General features: G+C 37.8%; 1 protein-coding gene across 1 annotated transcript in view; it reads right to left on the reverse strand.

Annotated features, from left to right (window-relative positions):
* Positions 1-18,590, reverse strand: part of LOC135648639 (3-dehydrosphinganine reductase TSC10A-like) — a 44,326-nt gene extending 25,736 nt beyond the window's left edge. Inside the window, exons 1-2 of the mRNA XM_065166511.1 lie at positions 17,932-18,590; positions 17,654-17,801 (exon numbers count right to left, since the gene is read on the reverse strand). Of these exons, the coding sequence (XP_065022583.1) occupies positions 17,654-17,801; positions 17,932-18,579 (796 nt within the window). The 5' untranslated portion in view covers positions 18,580-18,590. The remainder of the gene's footprint in view (positions 1-17,653; positions 17,802-17,931) is intronic.
* Between the last annotated feature and the right edge of the window lie 1,702 nt (positions 18,591-20,292).

Below are 20,292 nucleotides of genomic sequence, written 5' to 3' on the forward strand. Positions count from 1 at the left end.
ACTGCCATCTGCGTGTAGGTAGGCTGCTTGCAGCGGCAGACGCAAGGCCGGCCGTGTGCAGGCAGGGTCCCTATAGCGGCGCCCACAAGTAGGGCCGCAGGCACAGCGGCCACCTGTGCGCGGGTACTGCGCCTGCGCGCAAGGGCGGCGCTTGCAGGTGCTGGACCTTCTGGTAGAGGCGCCGCGCGGCAGCGACGCCAACGGGCGCTGCGCCCACGAGCACAACCGCCTACGGGTGCTGCATGGGGCAGCGCCACCCGTAGGGGCAACTGCCCGCACAGGCAGCGGTGCCAGCAGGGGCATCCTCCCACGAGCAGAGCCGCCTGCGGGGGGGCACGGCGCCCACCTGCAGCGGCGGTGCCGCCCGTAGGCAGGGGCGACGCACCAACCCCCCGCAGCATAGGGCTGCCGCCGGCAGGGTGGCGGCGTCCGCAGCAAGCAGGGAGAAGTGAGGGCTTAGGGTTTTAGGACAAAAGATAACTTTACCCCTCATAATTTCAGAAATTTTAGTTCTATCCTCTTTATCCAAATTATGAAAATGCCCCTTTAGAATTCAGAAAATTCTCTACATGTCTCTGATTTCAAAAAATATTAATTAATTTAAATGTTTAATTGATTATTATTTTTATAATTACCTAGTAGTCCTATATAATGATTTATACATGTGATGTATGATATGTGAATGGATGATCATGCCTGCGTACCTATGATTAAGTTGTAATCATACACAGAGGCACAGCGGAAGCGTGGAAGCGATAGCAGAACCGACGAGACGGACAATCGCGATGCATGGAGATGTGTCGAGATGTCGATAGAACCAATGAGGATGAGATGGACGATCACAGGGCATGGAGATGCACCATTGCACACATAGATCTTGATGTAAGTGATTAGGTCCATCAGCTCGGGCCTAATCATATTAGGCTGTGTTCCATGATCATCTGGTGTGATTGCTTATATACCTACTAGATATGTATATATATATATATATATATATATATATATATATATATATATATATATATATATATATATATATATATATATATATATATATATATATATATATATATATATATATATATATTTGCATGTGATGTAGATATATATTAAATATGTATATGTGTGACATATCATATTCCGAGACCAAATCATAGAAACTCCTCTCTCGATAATATTAAGTCGATAAACATGAGACAATTAGATTGACCCACGTGGCCTTCTATTGTTATAGGTAGGGACCGATTCCCGGTGTAGGTTGAGTTGGTCGAGTCCCTCGAGGGTATATCATCGAATCAGACTCATCTTGTAACGATGGTGTTGACTTAACTGAACATCATGGTTTGTCGAGTCCCTCAAGACCATGGTGATTCAGAGGTCGAATATGACAGGAATCATAAATAGTTGTGATCGGCAAGAGTTACCTACCTTTTGGGCTTAGTGTGATTGGTCGAATCCCTCGAGGTTACACTAAGATGTTAATTGGATCTTGATCCCCACTAGAAGTCTGTCGGAGACTTCCGTTTCATGTGCTGAGGGTGTCGCGTGACTCGCTAGTAAAATAGTGTGAGCATATTAAGATAGAAGTCCATATTTTGATTGTTTATTTTTGCAAAATCTGTATGTTATTTATTTCTACTGCATCTTTATTTTCATAAAATGTAGCTTTCAAATCTCTTACGTGGCATACTTGATGTCAACCGCCTCACTGGTCCAAATTATACGGATTGGCTCCGTAACTTGAGAATTGTTCTCACGGTGAAGAAAATCGCGTAGGTCCTTGATACAATGATACCTACGCCCGAGGAAGGGGCAAGCAAGGATGAGATTGCTCGCTACGTGAAGTACATTGATGACTCAACTCTTGCTCAGTGTTACATATTGGGCTCTATGACTCTTGAGTTACATAGACAACATGAAAAGATGGATGTCATATCCATTCTCTTACATGTCCGCAAACTGTTTGAGGAACAGGGAAGGACTCAACGATATGAGATATCTAAGAGCTTCTTCCACGCTAGGATGACTGAGGGGACACCGGTTTAGAACTATGTCTTAAAAATGATTGAGTGGATAGAGAAACTCACAGGTCTAGGAATGACCCTAGAGGATAACTTGTGTGTGGACATTGTGTTTCAGTCCCTACCAGATTTCTTTTCACAATTCATAATGAATTTTAATATAAATAAGCTTGAGGTGACTCTCTCGAAGCTCTTCTATATGTTGAGGGAGGCAGAGAGCACTATCAAGAAAGAGAAGTCAGTTCTCTACACTAGTGAGACCAGAAAGAAAAGGAAAACCGAAAAGTCCCTTAAGAAGGGCAAGGACAACAGCAAACCAAGTAAAGCAAATGTTACTAAAAAAGACCCGGCAAAGGACAAATGCTAGTGCTTCCGCTATGGCAAAGATAGGTACTGGAAGATGAACTGCAAAGAGTACCTTGCAGAGAGGGCGAAATAGAAGCTTGGAGAAGCTTCAGGTACATTCATGATCAGTCTCTAGTTGTCAGATTTTTGTGATAGTGTCTGACATTTGATACTAGTAGTGTTTATCACATCTGTAATTTATTGCAAATTCTGGTAAAGCCTAGGAGATTAGCGTAAGGATCTTTGCATAATGGTTTATTTATGCTAGATACTACTCCACATATCATGAATGTAAGTGCGTCAAAGAGGAAATGAGATAAGGTGAACAGTGCATACCTATGGTATTGTAGGCTAGGTCACATCCATGAGGGAATGATTCAAAAATTGCTAAAGGATGGATATCTAGATCCATTCAACTATAAGTCATATGCAACTTGAGAGTCTTGCCTTCATGGAAAAATAACCAACTCTTTATTTAATAGAACTGGAGAGAGAGCCATTGAGCTGCTAGAACTCATACATAGTGATGTATGTGGACCCATGTCAACTTATGTCATTAGTGGTTACTCCTACTTCATTACCTTTACTGATGATTTCTCGACATGTGCACTTAATGAAGTACAAGTCCGAGCCTTTTGAGAAATTTAGTGAGTATAAGAATGAAGTGGAGAACCAAACTGAAAAAAGTATCAAGACTCTTCAATCAGATCGAGGAGGTGAGTACTTAAGTACAGAGTTTACCTAGTTCCTTAAGGACCATGAGATTTTATCCCAATGGACACCTCCTATACACCTTAGCTCAATGGTGTGTCTGAAAGGATGAATCGTACGCTATTAGACATAGTACGGTCCATGATGAGTTTCACTGACCTACCCATCTCATTCTGGGGATATGTCTTAGAAATCGTAGCTTACCTTCTGAACATAGTTTCAACTAAGTCAGTAGTGTCTACACCATATGAGATATGGAAAAGGAAGAAACCTGATCTTAAGGTTGTTAAGATTTGGGGCTGCCTTATCCACATTAAAAGACACAACCCCGATAAGTTGGAATCAAGGACGGAGCGGTGCAAGTTCGTGGGATACCCCAAGGAAACTTGTGAGTATTATTTATATCATCTCGAGGACCAAAATATCTTTGTAACCAAAAGAGCGATGTTCCTTGAGAATGAACACATTCTTGGCAGAGACAATGGGAGCATGATAGAGTTGAGCAAGGTTGGAGAACCTAACTCAAGTATCACTCTACAGCCCGAGTCTATTCAGGTACCTAATACACAAGTTCCAACTTTACGTAGGTTCGCAGAGTATCCCATCCTCATGAGAGATATGTGGGACATATTAGAGGAGAGGATGTTGAGGATATTGATCCTCAGACCTACAAGGAGGCTATTACAAGTATAGACTCCGGGAAGTGGCAAGAGGTCATGAATTCTATGATGGATTTCATGTACTCCAACAAAGTTTGGAACTTAGTTGATATACCTGAGGGTATTGTACCCATTGGTTGCAAATTAATCTTCAAGAAGATCGAAGTAGATGGAAAGGTAGATACCTATAAAGCAAGGCTAGTGGCTAAGGGGTGTCGTCAAAGGTAATGTGTTGACTATGACAAAACCTTCTCACTCGGAGCCATGCTAAAATCCATCCAAATTCTATTGGCTATTGCAGCACACTATGATTATGAGATCTAGCAAATAGACATGAAAATCATGTTCCTCAATGGCAACATTATGAAAACCACGTTCCTCAATGGCAACCTTGAGGAGGTGTATATGATACAACCTAAGGGATTCATGTTCAAGGATAGTCCAAATAATGTATGTAGGTTGTTTAGGTCCATCTTTAGACTGAAGCAAGCTTCACGAACTTGGAACATAAGATTTGATGAGGTGATCAGATCTTATGACTTCATTAAGAACGAAGATAAGCCTTGTGTGTATAGGAAGGTGAGTGGGAGCGCTATCACCTTCTTGGTGTTATATATGAATGACATCCTAATCATTGAGAATGATATAGGAATGTGTTTTCCATGGTAAAAGCTTGGCTATCTAAACATTTCTCCATTAAGGACTTAGGGGAAGCATCCTATATATTGGGGATTCTGATTTGCTAGTCATAGGTGTCCTGCAAGCTAATCACGTGAGTGATGGCACGTGTGAATTGACACGCAATCTTTTTGCTTATTATTATTATTTGATATTTTATCACTTTATATTACTTGTTCCATGAATATATTATAATGTTCATGGATTTGTGCAATGAGAATCAGATCGTGATGAGATCACAATAATGAGACCGATTCACCTTTGAAGATAGATCCTAAATAATCCCAGTCATAGGTTACTCGAGAGGGACATCGAGATAACCGGACAGGTTGATGTATTGTATACCCGTCCATATGATGGATGTAGTTGGTCTTCTAGCTACTCATGTGGGGACACTAGGGATACAGTGTAGGTGCTCATTAGAAAATGAGTTCACTGATTGATCCACTCACAGAATGTTGGATGGTTGATGATGTCTTATTGTCAAACATCGATTCTATCATCCTAGTGGTGTATCTAGTCCTTAGATTTGAGACACCAATGATGTCTTGTATGAGTACTCCACTCTTTGATATCGGATTTATATGTTTGGAGGTTCCAAATCTAGCATAACCGGTCATCGGGAGTAGTAGCCAACCTTTCGAGGGCTATTGAGTATCGATAGAGGATCATCCACTCTCGGTGTTATGAGAGGAATATCCCATATGTTTTTACTCAGACAAATCCCTAACCATGGTCATTCGGATTAAGAGAGAAAGAGTTATCCGGGAGAATTCAATTAGAATGAGACTCGTATAGAAACTGTATGGGTCTGACAGCACCATGCCCGGTATACGATCTTTGGAATATTAGATAGATGAAGGACTATAGGTACACGATAATTGAGGATAGATAAGTCCAAAGGATTGGATTCCCCTCTATCGTCTAGGGATTGTGGCGTCGTGGTCTAGTACATCCGCAGTCGATGAGTCGAGTGTATTATTATAAAGATAATAATTCACTAAGCCAGAAGAAGTTCTGACAAATATGACTCACTATTAGTTCAATATTGGGCCTAAAGGATCATACACATATGATAGGTGTTGCGACAAGTAGAGGTTCAGATATGAGATATCCGTTAGAGCCCCTATCTTATTAGATATCCAATAAGCCCTTGAATTATTGGATCTGAGATCCAATAAGAGCTAATAAGAGATTATTGAGTAGAGACTCACTAATTTAAGATGCTTGGGGTAGTGGGTTGAAAATCTAGTACCCAATATGGCAGGATCCATTAGGGTTAAGTTAATATGGGGCCTCTATAAATAGGAGGGAACTAAAGACTCATAAGCTAGAGATTCTTTTTAGTTGCCTCCGATTCTCCTCTCTCCCTCTCCTCCTCATACTGTAGCCCCTATTTGGGGCGTGTGGACAGCAAGAAGGGGTAATCTCTTCTTGATTGCATGGTGCGCACGATGAAGAGTTTTGGGTAACGATTTGAGGAGCATCTTCGCAGCCCCTACCGTGTGGATCACCACTTGAGAAGAGCACAATTGACCTCCTTCATCCTCTCCCATAGATCTGTAGGTTTTTAAGGATATACGATCTCCCTAGGTAATTCTTTTACGCATAGTTTTTCGGTTTCGCGGGTTTTTGTGCGCCAACTTTTGCACAACGATGAAACCTTCTTTTCTGCAAGAATTCTAGGATTTTGTTTTTTAGTTCTTCCACTATGCATGTTATGTCGCTGTTCGACATATACTTCTTCGAAAATAAAACCATTCAAGAAGGCACTTTTGACATCCATTTGAAATAGTTTAAAATTATTATTACTAGCATAGGCAAGGAGCATCTTAATGGCTTCTAATCTTGCTACAGAAGCGAAGGTTTCTTCATAGTCATTACATTCTTCTTAGTTGACACCTTTGGCCACTAATCTAGCTTTGTTTCTAACCACGATACCGCATTCGTCTTTCTTATTTCTAAAGACCCATTTAGTACCAATGACTAAATGGTCACTAGGTCTAGGAACAAGCTTACATACCTCATTCCTCTCAAATTGGTTCAATTCCTCTTGCATTGCAATGACCCAAGAATCATCTTTCAAGGCCTCGTCAATGCATTTAGGTTTTATTTGAGAAAGGAAGGCGGTGTTAGCACAAAAATTCTTGAAGGAAGAACGAGTTTGAACCCCTTTTGATGTATCTCCTAGAATTAGCTCCTTTGGATTAGCATCCACATACTTCAATTCCTTAGGTAACGAAGAAGATGCATCCAAGTTATTATTTTGAGGAGAAGGTTCATTTAAATTCAAATTTTCAAAACCAATATCATCATCAAAATCATTTTAATTTAACTCAAAATTTTCATTGAAAACTACATGAATAGACTCTTCTATAACTAAGGTTCTTTTGTTAAAAACACGAAAAGCCTTAGAAACAGAAGAATAACCTAGAAAGGTGCCTTCATCGGATTTGGCATCAAATTTTCCTAAAGCATCCTTTTCATTCAAAATAAAGTATTTGTAACTGAAAACTTTAAAATAAGAATCATTTGATTTTTTGTTATTTCATAATTCATATGGAGTTTTTGATAGAGACAATCTTATTAGAACCTTATTCATGATGTAGCAAGCCATATTCACGACTTTGACCCAAAAATACTTGGGTAGATTATGTTCATTCAACATAGTTCTTGCCATTTCTTGTAGGTTTCTATTTTTTCTTTCAACTACTCCATTTTGTTGAGGATTTCTTGGAATGGAGAAGTTATGGTTATATCCATTAACTTCACAAAAACTTTGGAAGTCACGGTTTTGAAATTTGCCACCGTGATCACTCCGAATTGTTGAAATCATGAAGCCTTTTTCGTTTTGAGTGAGTTTATAAAATTTAAAGAAACATTTGAAACAATCACTTTTGTGAGCCAAGAAATAGGTCCAAGTGTATCTAGTATAGTCATCTACAATTACAAAAGCATATTTGCTTCCTCCTAGACTTGTCGTGTCAATCGGTCCAAATAAGTCCAAATGGATCAATTGTAATGGTCTAGTGGTGCTAATTTGATTTTTTGGTTTGAAACTAGTTTTTATTTGTTTACCTAGTTGACACGCATCACATACTTTGTCCTTAACAAACTTCATATTGGGAATCCCTCATACTAATTCTCTAGATGAGATCTTAGATATTAGTTTCATACTTTCATGGCCTAATCTCCTATGCTAAAGCCAAGCATCATCATTTAAAGCGGAGAAGCACATTTCATTACTTAGTTCATCAAGGTTGATGGTGTAGACATTATTTTGTTTTAAAGCAATCATTGACAAGTTATTATTTGGTTTTTCAATAATGCATGTATTAGATTCAAATCTAACGATGTAACCTTTATCGCATAATTGGCTAATACTTAAGAGATTATGTTTTAATCCATCAACTAGTAATACATCATCAATTGAAAAATATGATTTGTTACCTATGGTTCCCTTGCCAATGATTTTGCCTTTGTTGTTGTCTCTGAAGGTAACGTACCCTTCTTCTTTGCTAGTGAGTATAGAGAAATGAGATGGATCTCCAGTCATGTGTCTTAAGCATCCACTATCAAGATACCATCTCTTGCTCCTAGTTTGTGGGTTTGTCTATAAAAGAGGATGGTTTTTAGGTACCCATTTGATTTTGGGTGCCTCAAAACTTGATCTACCAATTTTGTTATTCATCATTGAAGTATTTTTGGTTCCTTTAGGAACCCATATCAAATTATGTGGACTAATTTTCCTAAATGGACATTTGTAAGCAACATGTCCGGATTTACAACAAAAGTTGCATTTCAAACAAGGTGAAACGTGTAATGTGGGTCCTTTAATGAAAGTGGTAGGATTTTGGTGGGATCCTCTCACAAAACCAATTCCACTTCTATTTGCGACGTGACCCTTGTTTGCAAGGATCATGTCCAATCCCTTGCTACCGACCTCAAACTCGTTTAAGGTCTCTTTAAATAGAAAATTTTCATTTTTTATTACTTCTAAGTGTTCACACTTAGAGCATGGAGGAGTTTGAAGACTACCAAGCTTATTTTGTAGTAAGACATGCTCTTTCTTTAAAAGATTAAACTTCTTACTAATAGTTCTACACTCATCAAATAATTCATGAAAAGCGATAGAAAGTTCATCGAAAGATAAATCTTCATTAATTAAATCACATACCTCTTCTTCTAAAGCCATTAGCACAAAGTTTGCCTCATCTTTGTTGCTAGTTTCTTCACTTTTTGAATCACTTGAATCATCCCAAGTCGCTTTTAAAGCTTTCTTCTTCTTCGGTTACTTCTTCCTGGCTTGGGAGCATTCATTTTTTAAGTGCCCCGGCTTCTTGTATTCGTAGCATATTACTTGGTCCTTTTTATGTTCATGTTTGTTTTTGGTGTTATTTTTAAATTTGTTCTTTCTTATATATTTTTAAAATTTTTGAGTTAAAAGTGCAATGTCATCATCACTGTCCTCATCACTTGATGTTCCTTTCAAGTGGTCTTCTTGTGATGTAAGCGTCATATCCTTCTTGTTCTTTGGAAGGGGGTTCTCGAGCTCTTCATGAGCATGGCATGTCATTTCATAGGTCATTAGAGACCCAATAAATTCTTCAAGAGGAAATGTTTTAAGGTCCCTGGCCTCTTAAATGGCCCTAACTTTTAGATCCCAACTTTTTGGAAGGGATCTTAAGATTTTAGTTACTAGTTCAAAGTTAGAAAAATCTTTACCAAGAGCTTTGAGTCCATTGATGACATCCGTGAAACGAGTGTACATATCTCCGATGGACTCACTTGGTTTCATTCGGAAAAGTTCACAAGAGTGCATAAGAATGTTGATTTTGGACTCTTTCACTCGGCTAGTACCTTCATGAGTGACCTCAAGAGTTCTCCAAATATCAAAAGCCGAATCACAAATTGAAACGCGATTAAATTTATTTTTATCTAATGCACAAAACAAGGCATTCATAGCCTTTGCGTTTAAAGCAAAAACTTTCTTCTCTAATTCATCCCATTCGCTCATCGGAAAAGAAGATTTTTTAAATCCATTTTCGACAATAGTCCAAAGCTCGAAATCCATGGAAATGAGGAAGATCCTCATACAAGTCTTCCAATACGTGTAATCCGACCCATTAAACATAGGTGGACGTGTAATAGAATGACCCTCATGCATGCTAGAGTAAGCCATCTCTCTTGGGTATTAAACCAAATATGAGAGTGAGCCTAGCTCTGATACCAATTGTTAGGATCGGAGTGGCAATAAGAGGGGGGGTGAATTAGTGCAGCAGATTAAAACTTGTAAGTTTAATAACGTATTCGTAAATATGAGGAGATTTCTTTTCGATAGTAACTTGAGTAGATGAAAATCGAAAGCTAGCAGTAGTGTAAATAACAATTTCAGGAAAGTAAGAACTCACACATTCAAGGAACACACCAATTTAAAGTGGTTCGATCAAAATGACCTACATCCACTTGCGAAGCCTTTCTTCGAAGAGGCTTCCAACTTCTTCTAGCAAATCACTTTGAAGGGGACGGACAAATACCCCTCTTACAACCTTTTATAGTGGTTCACACTCTTACAAATTTTCAACGAGAAAGAAGGAGGTGAACACTCAAGCAATTGAAAACAAGACTTGCTAAAGACTTTGCTAAGGCTTTTTTTTTCTCAATATATTACTTCTCAAAAATTATAATCTCAGCTGAGAATTGAGGGGTATTTATAGTCCCCAAGAGGACTCAAATTTAAGCTCCAAATTTGAATTCTCTTCGATTCTCGAAGCTAGCGGTGGCACCGCCTGTCGGTGGCGGTGCCACCGCTTGTCAATGTCACATTGACCGTGTACTGGCGGTGCCACTGCCTGTCGAATTTGAAAATTTTCTTCTTCTTAATCATGTATTCAAATTGACTAAGGCTCTCTATGGCTTGAAATAAGCTCCTAGAGCTTGGTATGAAAGGCTTAGTTCCTTTCTTATTTTAAATAATTTTACCAACGGCAAGGTTGATACTACATTATTTATCAAACACTTTGAAAACAATTTTCTTATTGTGTAAATTTATGTTGACGATATTATTTTTGGTTCTTCGGATGAATCACTATGTGAATCATTTGCCAAGTGTATGAGTCATGAATTTGAAATGAGTCTAATGGGTGAATTAACTTTCTTTTTAGGATTGTAAATTAAACAACTTAGTGATGTTATATTTCTTAATCAATCTAAATATACATTAGAATTGTTAAAACGATTTAACATGGATGGTTCAAAAGCGATAAACACTCCTATGAGTACTTCGATGAAGTTAGATATGGATGAAAATGGTGAGAATTTCGATCAAAAGACGTATAGGGGAATAATAGGTAGTCTACTTTATCTCACCATGACTAGACCGAATATCATGTTTAGTGTAGGACTTTGCGCTAGGTTTCAATCTAATCCTAAATTATCTCATCTTAAGAGTGTTAAAAGAATATTTAGATATCTTAAAGGAACTCCCAATTTAGGATTGTGGTATCTGAAATCCGATAAATTCGATTTAATAGCTTATGCATATGCCAATTTTGGCGGATGCAGGATAGATAGAAAAAGTACATCCGGAACATGCCAATTTTTAGGACATGCACTTGTTTCTTAGACTTCTAAGAAATAAAACTCAGTTGCACTATCTACAGTGGAAGCCGAATATATTGCTGTAAGTGCATGCTATGCACAAGTTGTTTGGATGAAGAATACATTAAAAGACTATGGAATTTACTTGAAAAATATTCCCATAAAATGTGATAATACAAGTGTCATATGTCTTACTAAAAATCCAATTCAACACTCTAGAACTAAGCATATTGATGTTAGACATCATTTCATGCGCGATCATGTCCTTAACAATAATGTCGTTCTAGAGTTTATTGACACAAAGCATCAATTAGCAGACATTTTTACAAAAGCCTTAAATGAAGACCAATTTGAATTCATTAGAAGGGAACTAGGCATGTTAAATTGTCCCTGAGAATAAGCTTCTTTGAATGTATTTTCTGAAAAGTTTTTCATCCTCTTTCCATTCTTTTGTGGATTTGATTTCTTCCTTCTTTTTCGATTCCAAATGACATATTAAAGTGCAATCCAAGATCCTATCCTATCTTAAGCCAAACACCTCTGAAAAACAAAAAGGGGGAGGAAAGAAAATTTTTCTTTCTCTTTCTTGTCATGCTAGTGGTGGCACCGCCAGAACCGACAGTAGCACCGCCTGAGCGCTCAGTCGCTAGGCGGTGGCACTTCTCGGATTGGCGGTGGCACCACCCGAGATCTCCTTTATAAGAAAGAAAAGGGGTTAAGGCCGGCGGTGGAACCACTCCCAACCCGTGAGAATTCTCCCTAAATAGAACTCTCCCTAAATCTCCCACAACTCCTTCAAAACTTCTCTAATCCTCATTCCAACCTTTAGAGGCCTAGGAGAGGGATTCTTGTTGATTCAAGCTCTCTATCTTTCAAGGAATTCTCCATAAGGTAAAATATGAAAAATTTCCTTCCTCTTCTCATTATTTTGCCTACTCTTCTCAGTTTCATATTCTTGATCTATCATTTTGTCTAGATAATGACTCCTAAGAGATCAACAAGAATAAAATGGAAAAGGGTTGAAGCAGATTCATATGAACAAAATCTTTTTAGATCCAAAGAAGTAGCTCTTAGGTTTCCAAATTTCGAAACAAGAACTATACATAAGGGTAAACATGTTGATCTAGATGAACTAGGAAACCTAGAACCCATTAGATGGTTTGCACATTTAGATGTCTTACCTCTCTTACAAATCAATGAACCAATTTATCCTAGGTTAGTTAGGCTATTTTATGCAAACTTATGTGTGGACAACGAAAGCCTAAGTACTTACCTTTTAGGAACACAAATTAAAATATTTGATAGTACTATTTGTGAACTAATTAGAATTACTGAAAAGGATAGAGGCTATTACTTTAAAAATAAATGGGATATCAATGTAATCGGAGCAACTTACTTTGAAGCCTTAGAAACTATCTTTGAAAATCCGAACCTAGGCATGATACCCAAAAGTTGTGAGCACTTACTATCCTTTAACTCTAAAATTCTTCATCACATCATGACTAGCATACTACTTCCCAAGCAATTTCATCTTGATGAAATGAGTCAAATAGAGCTAAGCACCATGTACTGGATTATGATCGGACAACATAATTGCTTTGGATACTTAATTCGGCAACACATGTAGGATATAATAGCTAAAGACACTATGTTACCATATGGGGGGTTAATCACTCGATTAATACTTGCCCATGATATTTGTGTCTCACTTGATGAAGAAATAATTCAAGTTGATCGATTTAACACCATCAATATAAATCTACTGAAAAGACTTAGGTGCACATTTAGCAATGGTATATGGGTTAGGCAACCTAGAAGGACTGATCCAATTCTCCCACTAGTAGAACACCCCGAAACACCAATTTTTAGAGGAAATGAATCTCCTCCTCCTAGTCCCTTTGGTACAACACCTTCAACTTCTGCTTTATCTTCTCAAGAACTCATTATGACAGAATTGCATCAAATCAAATCACAACAAGAACAACTCAAATCATAACAAGAGAAAATTCAAATTCAGTAAATTGAAATTTTGAAGGAACTGCGACAAATGAATCAAAAAATAGATGTCATGTATAAGAACTATGGATTACAAATGAATCAAAAAATAGATGTCATGTATAAGAATTATGGATTTCCTCCTAAGGATTAATCGATATACCTTCTTATTCTGTTACCTTAACATGCGATCCTTGTATGATTACTCTTAATGCCAAGTTAAAGTTTTGTCATCTTCTTTCTTTTGTATGAAAGCCATGCTTTTTTAATGAGATGAATTTTGAATGAAAGCTGAATTTTTGAAATGCATTCTGGATGAATGCTGATTTTTTTTTATGAGATGAATTCTGGATGAATGATGATTTTTTTAAAAAATGAATTCTGGATTAATGCTGAGATGAATTCTGGATGAATGTTGAATTTTTTTTAATGAGATGAATTCTGGATAAATGGTGACTTTTTTTTAATGAGATGAATTTTGGATGATCGATCTTAATGCTGAATTCCTTTTCTAATGATTTTATGATCACAAATTGTACGCTTAAAGTCTCATCTCCTTTTTGTTGATGATAAAGGGGGAGAAGAATGAGCAAAACATGACTTGTGATGACTTGTGCCAATTCGATAGCATGACTTATATAAATTACAAAAGCTTGTGTAATGCAAATGTCTTATATGCATCGATAGCATGACTTATATGAATTACAAAAGCTTGTGTAATGCAAATATCTTATATGCATCGCAAAACTCTTTGAGAATATCGCAAGTTCTTAGATTGGTTGATCATATGTAATCATGCCTTATATTTATATCATGAAATTCATGTTGAAAATTCTGATCTATTGTCGAAGTGATAATTGTCTTTTATCATTCGACTTAAAAATAATTTTCATAGCTTGAAATTATGAGAAATATGAAGTTTCGTATTTGCTCATGCTTATAGAGAATAACGATAAGTTCAACGGATGGAACTTATCAGTTTAAGCTTGAATTCAAAGAGATTGAATTCAAGTGTTTTTATCTTCTCATAATATGGCATATAAATAGGGGGAGTAATGTTTAACCTCGTCATCAATTGATTGTCATCATCAAAAAGGGGGAGATTGTTGAATCTCATATTTTGATGATGAAATCAATTGATGGGTTAATTAATCTAATCCATATTATTGAGTTAAGTGTGCAGGATTAACTACGATAGCCTGAAAACATAAAACAAGGATACCAGAGTCAAGTTCAATGGGTGTTTAAGAGTCCAAAGATTCGTCGGAGATGCTATCGGAACCAACCGAGAAGAAATCGGGGACTTGTCGGAGTTTTCGGAAGTCCGCCGAAGAGATCATCGGAGGTTCGCGGAGATCACCGAGAAGGCTCGGCTACTCGCTGAACTCACCACAAGATCGGGAGCCTACTGGGAGTCCACCGGAAGAAATCCGAGGGTGTATCGGAAGTCCACCGGAAGATCGCCGAAAAGCTCGTTGGAAGGAGATTCGATGTTTGCCGGTTAAAAACTTGCTTAGGACTATGTTTTTAGTTGCATAGTTTGCATGTAATTAGGGTTAGGATTAAGGGATAATCCTATATCCTGGTTAGGGGCCAACTGGGCCCAAATATGACTTGGTTTGGGCCGGATTTGAAGCCCAACCAATAACCGGTAAGATCGGGCGGTGGAACCATCGGACTGGGCGATGGCACCGCCCAGAACCCAAGGATCAGGCAGTGGTACCACCGGACTAGGCGGTGGCACCGCCCAACACCCGAGAGTTCGGGTGGTGGCACCGCCCAAAACCCGAGAGTTCCGACGATGGCACCACCAGAACACTGTCAATGTGAAAATTGACAAGCGGTAGCACCGCCACCGACAGGAGGTGGCATCGCCAGTACACGATCAATGTGACATTGACAGGCGGTGGCACCACCAGCTCCGAGAATCCAAGAGAATTCCAATTTGGAGCTCAAATTTGAATCCTCTTGGGGCCTATAAATACCCCTCAATTCTCAGCTGAGATTACAATTTTTGAGAAGCAATAGATTGAGAAAAAAAAAAGCCTTAGCAAAGTCTTTAGCAAGTCTTGTTTTCAACTGCTTGAGTGTTCACCTCATTCTTTCTCGTTGAAAATTTGTAAGAGTGTGAACCACTGTAAAAGGTTGTAAGAGGGGTATTTGTCCTTCCCCTTCAAAGTGATTTGCTAATGGAAGTTTGAAGCCTCTTTGAAGAAGGCTTCTCAAGTGAATGTAGGTCATTTTGACCGAACCATTTTAAATTGGGGTGTTCCTTGAATGTGTGAGTTCTTACTTTCTTGAAATTGTTATTTACACTACTGCTAGCTTTCGATTTTCATCTACTTAAGTTACTATCGAAACGAAATCTCCTCATATTTACGAATACGTTATTAAACTTACAAGTTTTAATCCGTTGCATTAATTCAACCCCCCCTCTTAGTGCCACTCCGATCCTAACAATCGTCCCATATTTTGCAATATGATCAATAAAGATAGATCCAAGAGGATGCTTGGCTTGTCCCAATCTAGGTACATAGACACCATTGTCAAAAGGTTTTGTATAAAAAATTCCAAGAGATGTCTCATACCGATGAGATATGGGATATCGCTTTCTTAGAGTATGTCCCCAAAGACTCCTAAAGAAAGGGCAGACATAGATATGATACCGTATGCCTCAACAATAGGATCTATCATATATATTATGCTATGTACCAAGCTTGATATAGCGTATGATCTGAATGTCACGAGCAAGTATCAGGTTGATCCAAGCTTGGAGCATTGGAAAGCAATAAAAGTATATCCTTAAGTACTTGAGAAGGACTAAGAATCTTTTACTAGTATATGAAGGAAGTAGCCTCAGGGCTATAAGCTACACAAACTTGAGCTTTCAATCCGATGTCGATTATAGCAAGTTTAATTTAAGGTATGTGTTCACCTTGAATGGAGGAACAGTGTGCTGGAAGAGTTCCAAGCAAGATATTACTACTAACTCAACCATAGAGACGAAGTACATTATTATGGTAAAGGCACCAAAGAAGAGAGTCTGAATGAAGAAGTTCATCATAGATCTGGGAGTCGTGCCAAGCAATGAGTCAATTCCCTTAAATTACGACAACTACGGGGTGATTACTTAAATAAAGGAACCCGGGTCTCGTCAGAAATGTTCTGAGGAGGTTCTAGCTTATTAGAGAGATCGTGGCCCGAGAAGATATAGTAGTGGAAAGAGTTTCATCCGAAAATAACATCGCAGATCCACTAACAAAACCGTTATTTTATATTATCTTTGAGCATCACAAGGGTATAATGGGGATCAGACACATAGGTGATTGGCTTTAGGTCAAGTGGGAGATTGCTAGTCATTGGTGCCTTACAAGCCAATTACGTGAGTGATGGCACGGGTGACATGACATAGTTTTTTTATTATTATTAATATGGTAATTTATTATTTTATATTGCTTGTTGCATAAATATATTATGATGTCCATGGATCTGTGCAATGGAAATCAGATCGTGATGAGATCATGATAATGAGATTGATTCACCTTTAAATACAGACCTAAATAATCCTTATCATAAGTTACTCAAGAGGGACATCGAGATAACCGGACAGACTGATATGTTTTATACCTATCCATCGCTAGAGAGAAAGACGCTTGACCTCCTTTATCCTCTCCTACAGATCTACAGAGATTTAGGGATATGCGATCTCCCTAGGTAAAACGTATCTATCTTACACTTAAATTTAAGTTTCGTGGGTTTTTGTGTATCAATTTTCACACGACAACAAATATCTGTTTGGAAAATTCAGATTTTTTATTTTATGTTCTTCCGCTGTGCATATGATGTTGTCCCTAGATTTTCCTATAATTATGTGGCTGCAGATTTACAAATTTTTATTGACAAAACCTTTGCTACTGTGCTTGGAGGGTTGCATCTCCCTGATGAGGAGGAGAATGTGCGGTTCTTGGATATTGAAATCCACTCATCTAAGATGGTAAAGGAATCATTGTTCTTCGAGGGTATTAGAAACTGCTTAACATTGTTAGAAATATTAAAGGCCAATGGAATCCCTCGGGTGTGTTAATGCTTATCATATATTTAGGGAAGGGAACTGTTATTCTGATTGGTTGGCTGGTTTTGTCAAGTTCCTTTTTGTGGATAGGCCACTGATTGGATCCTTTTATTTCCTTTATGAGTGTTAATTCTTCTAACACTAGTTATATTCGCTGCTTTTAAGTAATACAAGTTCTCCCCTTTGGAAAAAAAAGAATCTAGTCTAGGAATGATTTGGATCTAGAGCTTAAGTGTCAACGTCGACATGAATGCTAATTGCTACATCTACATAAAGTACCTAATATAAATAACAAAAGTTATTGGAAATAGCATATAGACCCTAAATTATATTTGCCAAGTTAGTTCAGTCAAAAATCTGCGGTCAGAGTAAGGCAGAAGTTATGAAATGCATGAGAGCAATCGTACAGATCTTAAATAGCAGAAGATCAGCTTCTGATCAAAATGGCAAACCTTATCAGACATTGCATAGAGAATCTAAATTATGTATGTGGAATAAGTTTAATTAACAAGCATTCAGAAAAGGAAATGGAAAAGTATGACAGCGATCAGAGTAAAGGCAGTTGTCCACACCTTCAGCAAGTCCTGGTGTGTCTGTATCTGGAGGAAATACGAGAGTTATGTGGATGTTATCAGCAATAACCTCATGCTGTAAAGCTTCTGCCAGTCCCCGAAGCCCAAATTTACTTGCCGAATATGCTGTGTAACCATAAATTCCTACCTGTTAAGCAAAACACCCTTCTTCTTAGTTATCATCAGCAAGATTGTTGTCAGAACGTGTCCCGGATGAACAAAATGGCATCATCAGGAAGAAATCCAGTACAAATTCCTGGAAGCAATATGTCAGATACCTGGCCGGCCTGGGACGACACGATGGCAATTGAGGCCGGGAGGCCACTCTCCTTCGCTCTCTGCTTCATGGTGGGAAGGGAGGCCTTGATGAGGTGGAACGTACCCATGAGGTTGACCTCGACCATGAAGCGGACCTCCTCCAGGCTCTGCCGCTCGAGTTCCTGCGGCAGGAACACACCGTGGTTGCAGACGAGGACGTCGACGGGGTCGGCAGCCTCGAGGGCGCGGCGGACGGCTTCAGGGTCCCGAACGTCGGCGGCGAGGATGGTGACGTCGACACCGGTGGCGAGAAGGATGGCGTCGCGAGCGTCCTGGAGGCGAGAGGGGTCGCGGGCGAGGATGGTGACGCGGGCACCCTCGGCGGCGGCGCGGAGGGCGAGGGCGAGCCCGATGCCGCTGGATCCACCGGTGACAAGCACGTGGCGACCCTTGAGGGGGATCCTGACCGGCCGGGGACGGACGATTGCAGCAAGAACGAGGAGGAGGATGGCGAAAGGCAAGAGGAGGAGGAAGAGGAAGAAGAGGGAAGCCATGGATCCTCCAGAGAGAGAGAGAGAGAGAGAGAGACCGCAGTGGAGGTGCTGTAAAATCCAGCACAGAGTTGCCGTAATACCAGATTCGATATGACACATATGTCCCTCCATCATCGTGTCTGCTGGAACTGTTGGTTCTATTTAACTACTACTCATGATATCATACGATTTTGGAGTGCATTAAAAACATCAGAACTAAAAACACGGCGTATTCAATGACGTGGACCACGAGGTTTTGAAGGATGTCGGGCAATTTACAGGAAAAAATATCCTGTATTACCTGCTACTAGATTGTCTCTTATGATCGCTTTTATCTTAGTTATCCTGATTTTTAGATAAAAATATCCTTATTCTTTCTATCAAATATATGGAAATCAAGATAAAATTCAGTCTTTTTTTTTTTTTTATTGAAGGATCCAATCAAATTCAATAGAACTTTGAGTTACCCCTAATACTTTCCCAAACTATCCCACCTTCGTTCTCTCCTCCTACCCTCTCCTTATCTATTTCACTTTCTCCGGTCTGTGTCTTCTTCTCCACCCTCTCCTTTGTCTCCTCATCCAAAAATACTTCTGAAATTTAAAAAAATATTTTTAAAAAAATTATAAAAAAAAATCATTGTTATAATCATATGTGGATTTACAAGTTTAAAGTAATTTATACAATGTTGATTGAAAATGCACTCAATTATATAATCCTCAATTAGATAGGTTCTATGATGTTTTTCAATTCATTTTCGAGTGTACCTGATTAACTTTCACCAATGATCATAAACTTTCCTATATTTACTAGAACATGATTCTAACAAAGATTTTAATTTGTTAACTTTAATAATTTAAGAAATTAGTTATCAAATTTGATATGAGTAGGTTTTGTAAGCATAATCAACTTTCACAATTCTATTAAAATATAATTATGACAAGAATTGTTTTTTTTTTTTATTTCATGATAAATTTAGAATGATTAATTATCGAATTTGTTATGTTTTGATAAGTTCTCTAAACGATTATAATCGTATTCATTTTCAAGTGTAACAGGGCTAAGTCCCATCCAACCATTTCAATCTTTCAGGATTACACCAGAACATGATTCATACAAGGATTAAATTAGTTTTTTTTATGATAAATTTAAGTTAATTAATGATCAAATTTGATATATTTTAGATAGATTTCATGATTGATTGTATTTTAGTTTATTTTTTAGTGTGGCGGGTTCAACTTTCAATAAACAACCTCAAACTTTCATAATTCTATTGAAATATTATTTAAATAAATATTTCAATATATTTTATATTTTTATGATTTAAAAAATAATTATTGATTTTTATATTTTGTTGGATAAGTTGTATGAACGAGAGAAATTCAATTTAATTTCAAGTGTAATGGGTCAACTTTGACCAAACCGTCTGAAACTTTTATGATTCTACTAGAAAATACTACTTCTAACAAAATTATACCTAGGTTTTTTAATTTTCTGTTAAATTTAGGATAACTAATCATTGAATTTATTTTTTTATAGATTATGGGAATAAATATATTTTAATTTATTTTCGAATATAACAAGTCAGCTTCAATCAAACATACAAAATTTTTAATATTCAATTAAAACATGATTCTAATGAATTCTTTTTTGCTGATTTTGGATAATTAAATATCAAGCTTGGCATATTTTAAGGTAGGTTAGTTGAACAAGTGTAATTCTATTCATTTTCAAGTGTAACTATCTCAAACTTTCAGGACTATATTAGAATATGATTCTAATAAGGATTGTAATATTTTTTATTTTATTATAAATTTATTTTTTTTATAAAAATTAGTACATGTTTCG

Source organism: Musa acuminata, chromosome BXJ3-9 (genome assembly GCF_036884655.1).
Source record: "Musa acuminata AAA Group cultivar baxijiao chromosome BXJ3-9, Cavendish_Baxijiao_AAA, whole genome shotgun sequence".
Lineage (NCBI taxonomy): Eukaryota > Viridiplantae > Streptophyta > Magnoliopsida > Zingiberales > Musaceae > Musa > Musa acuminata.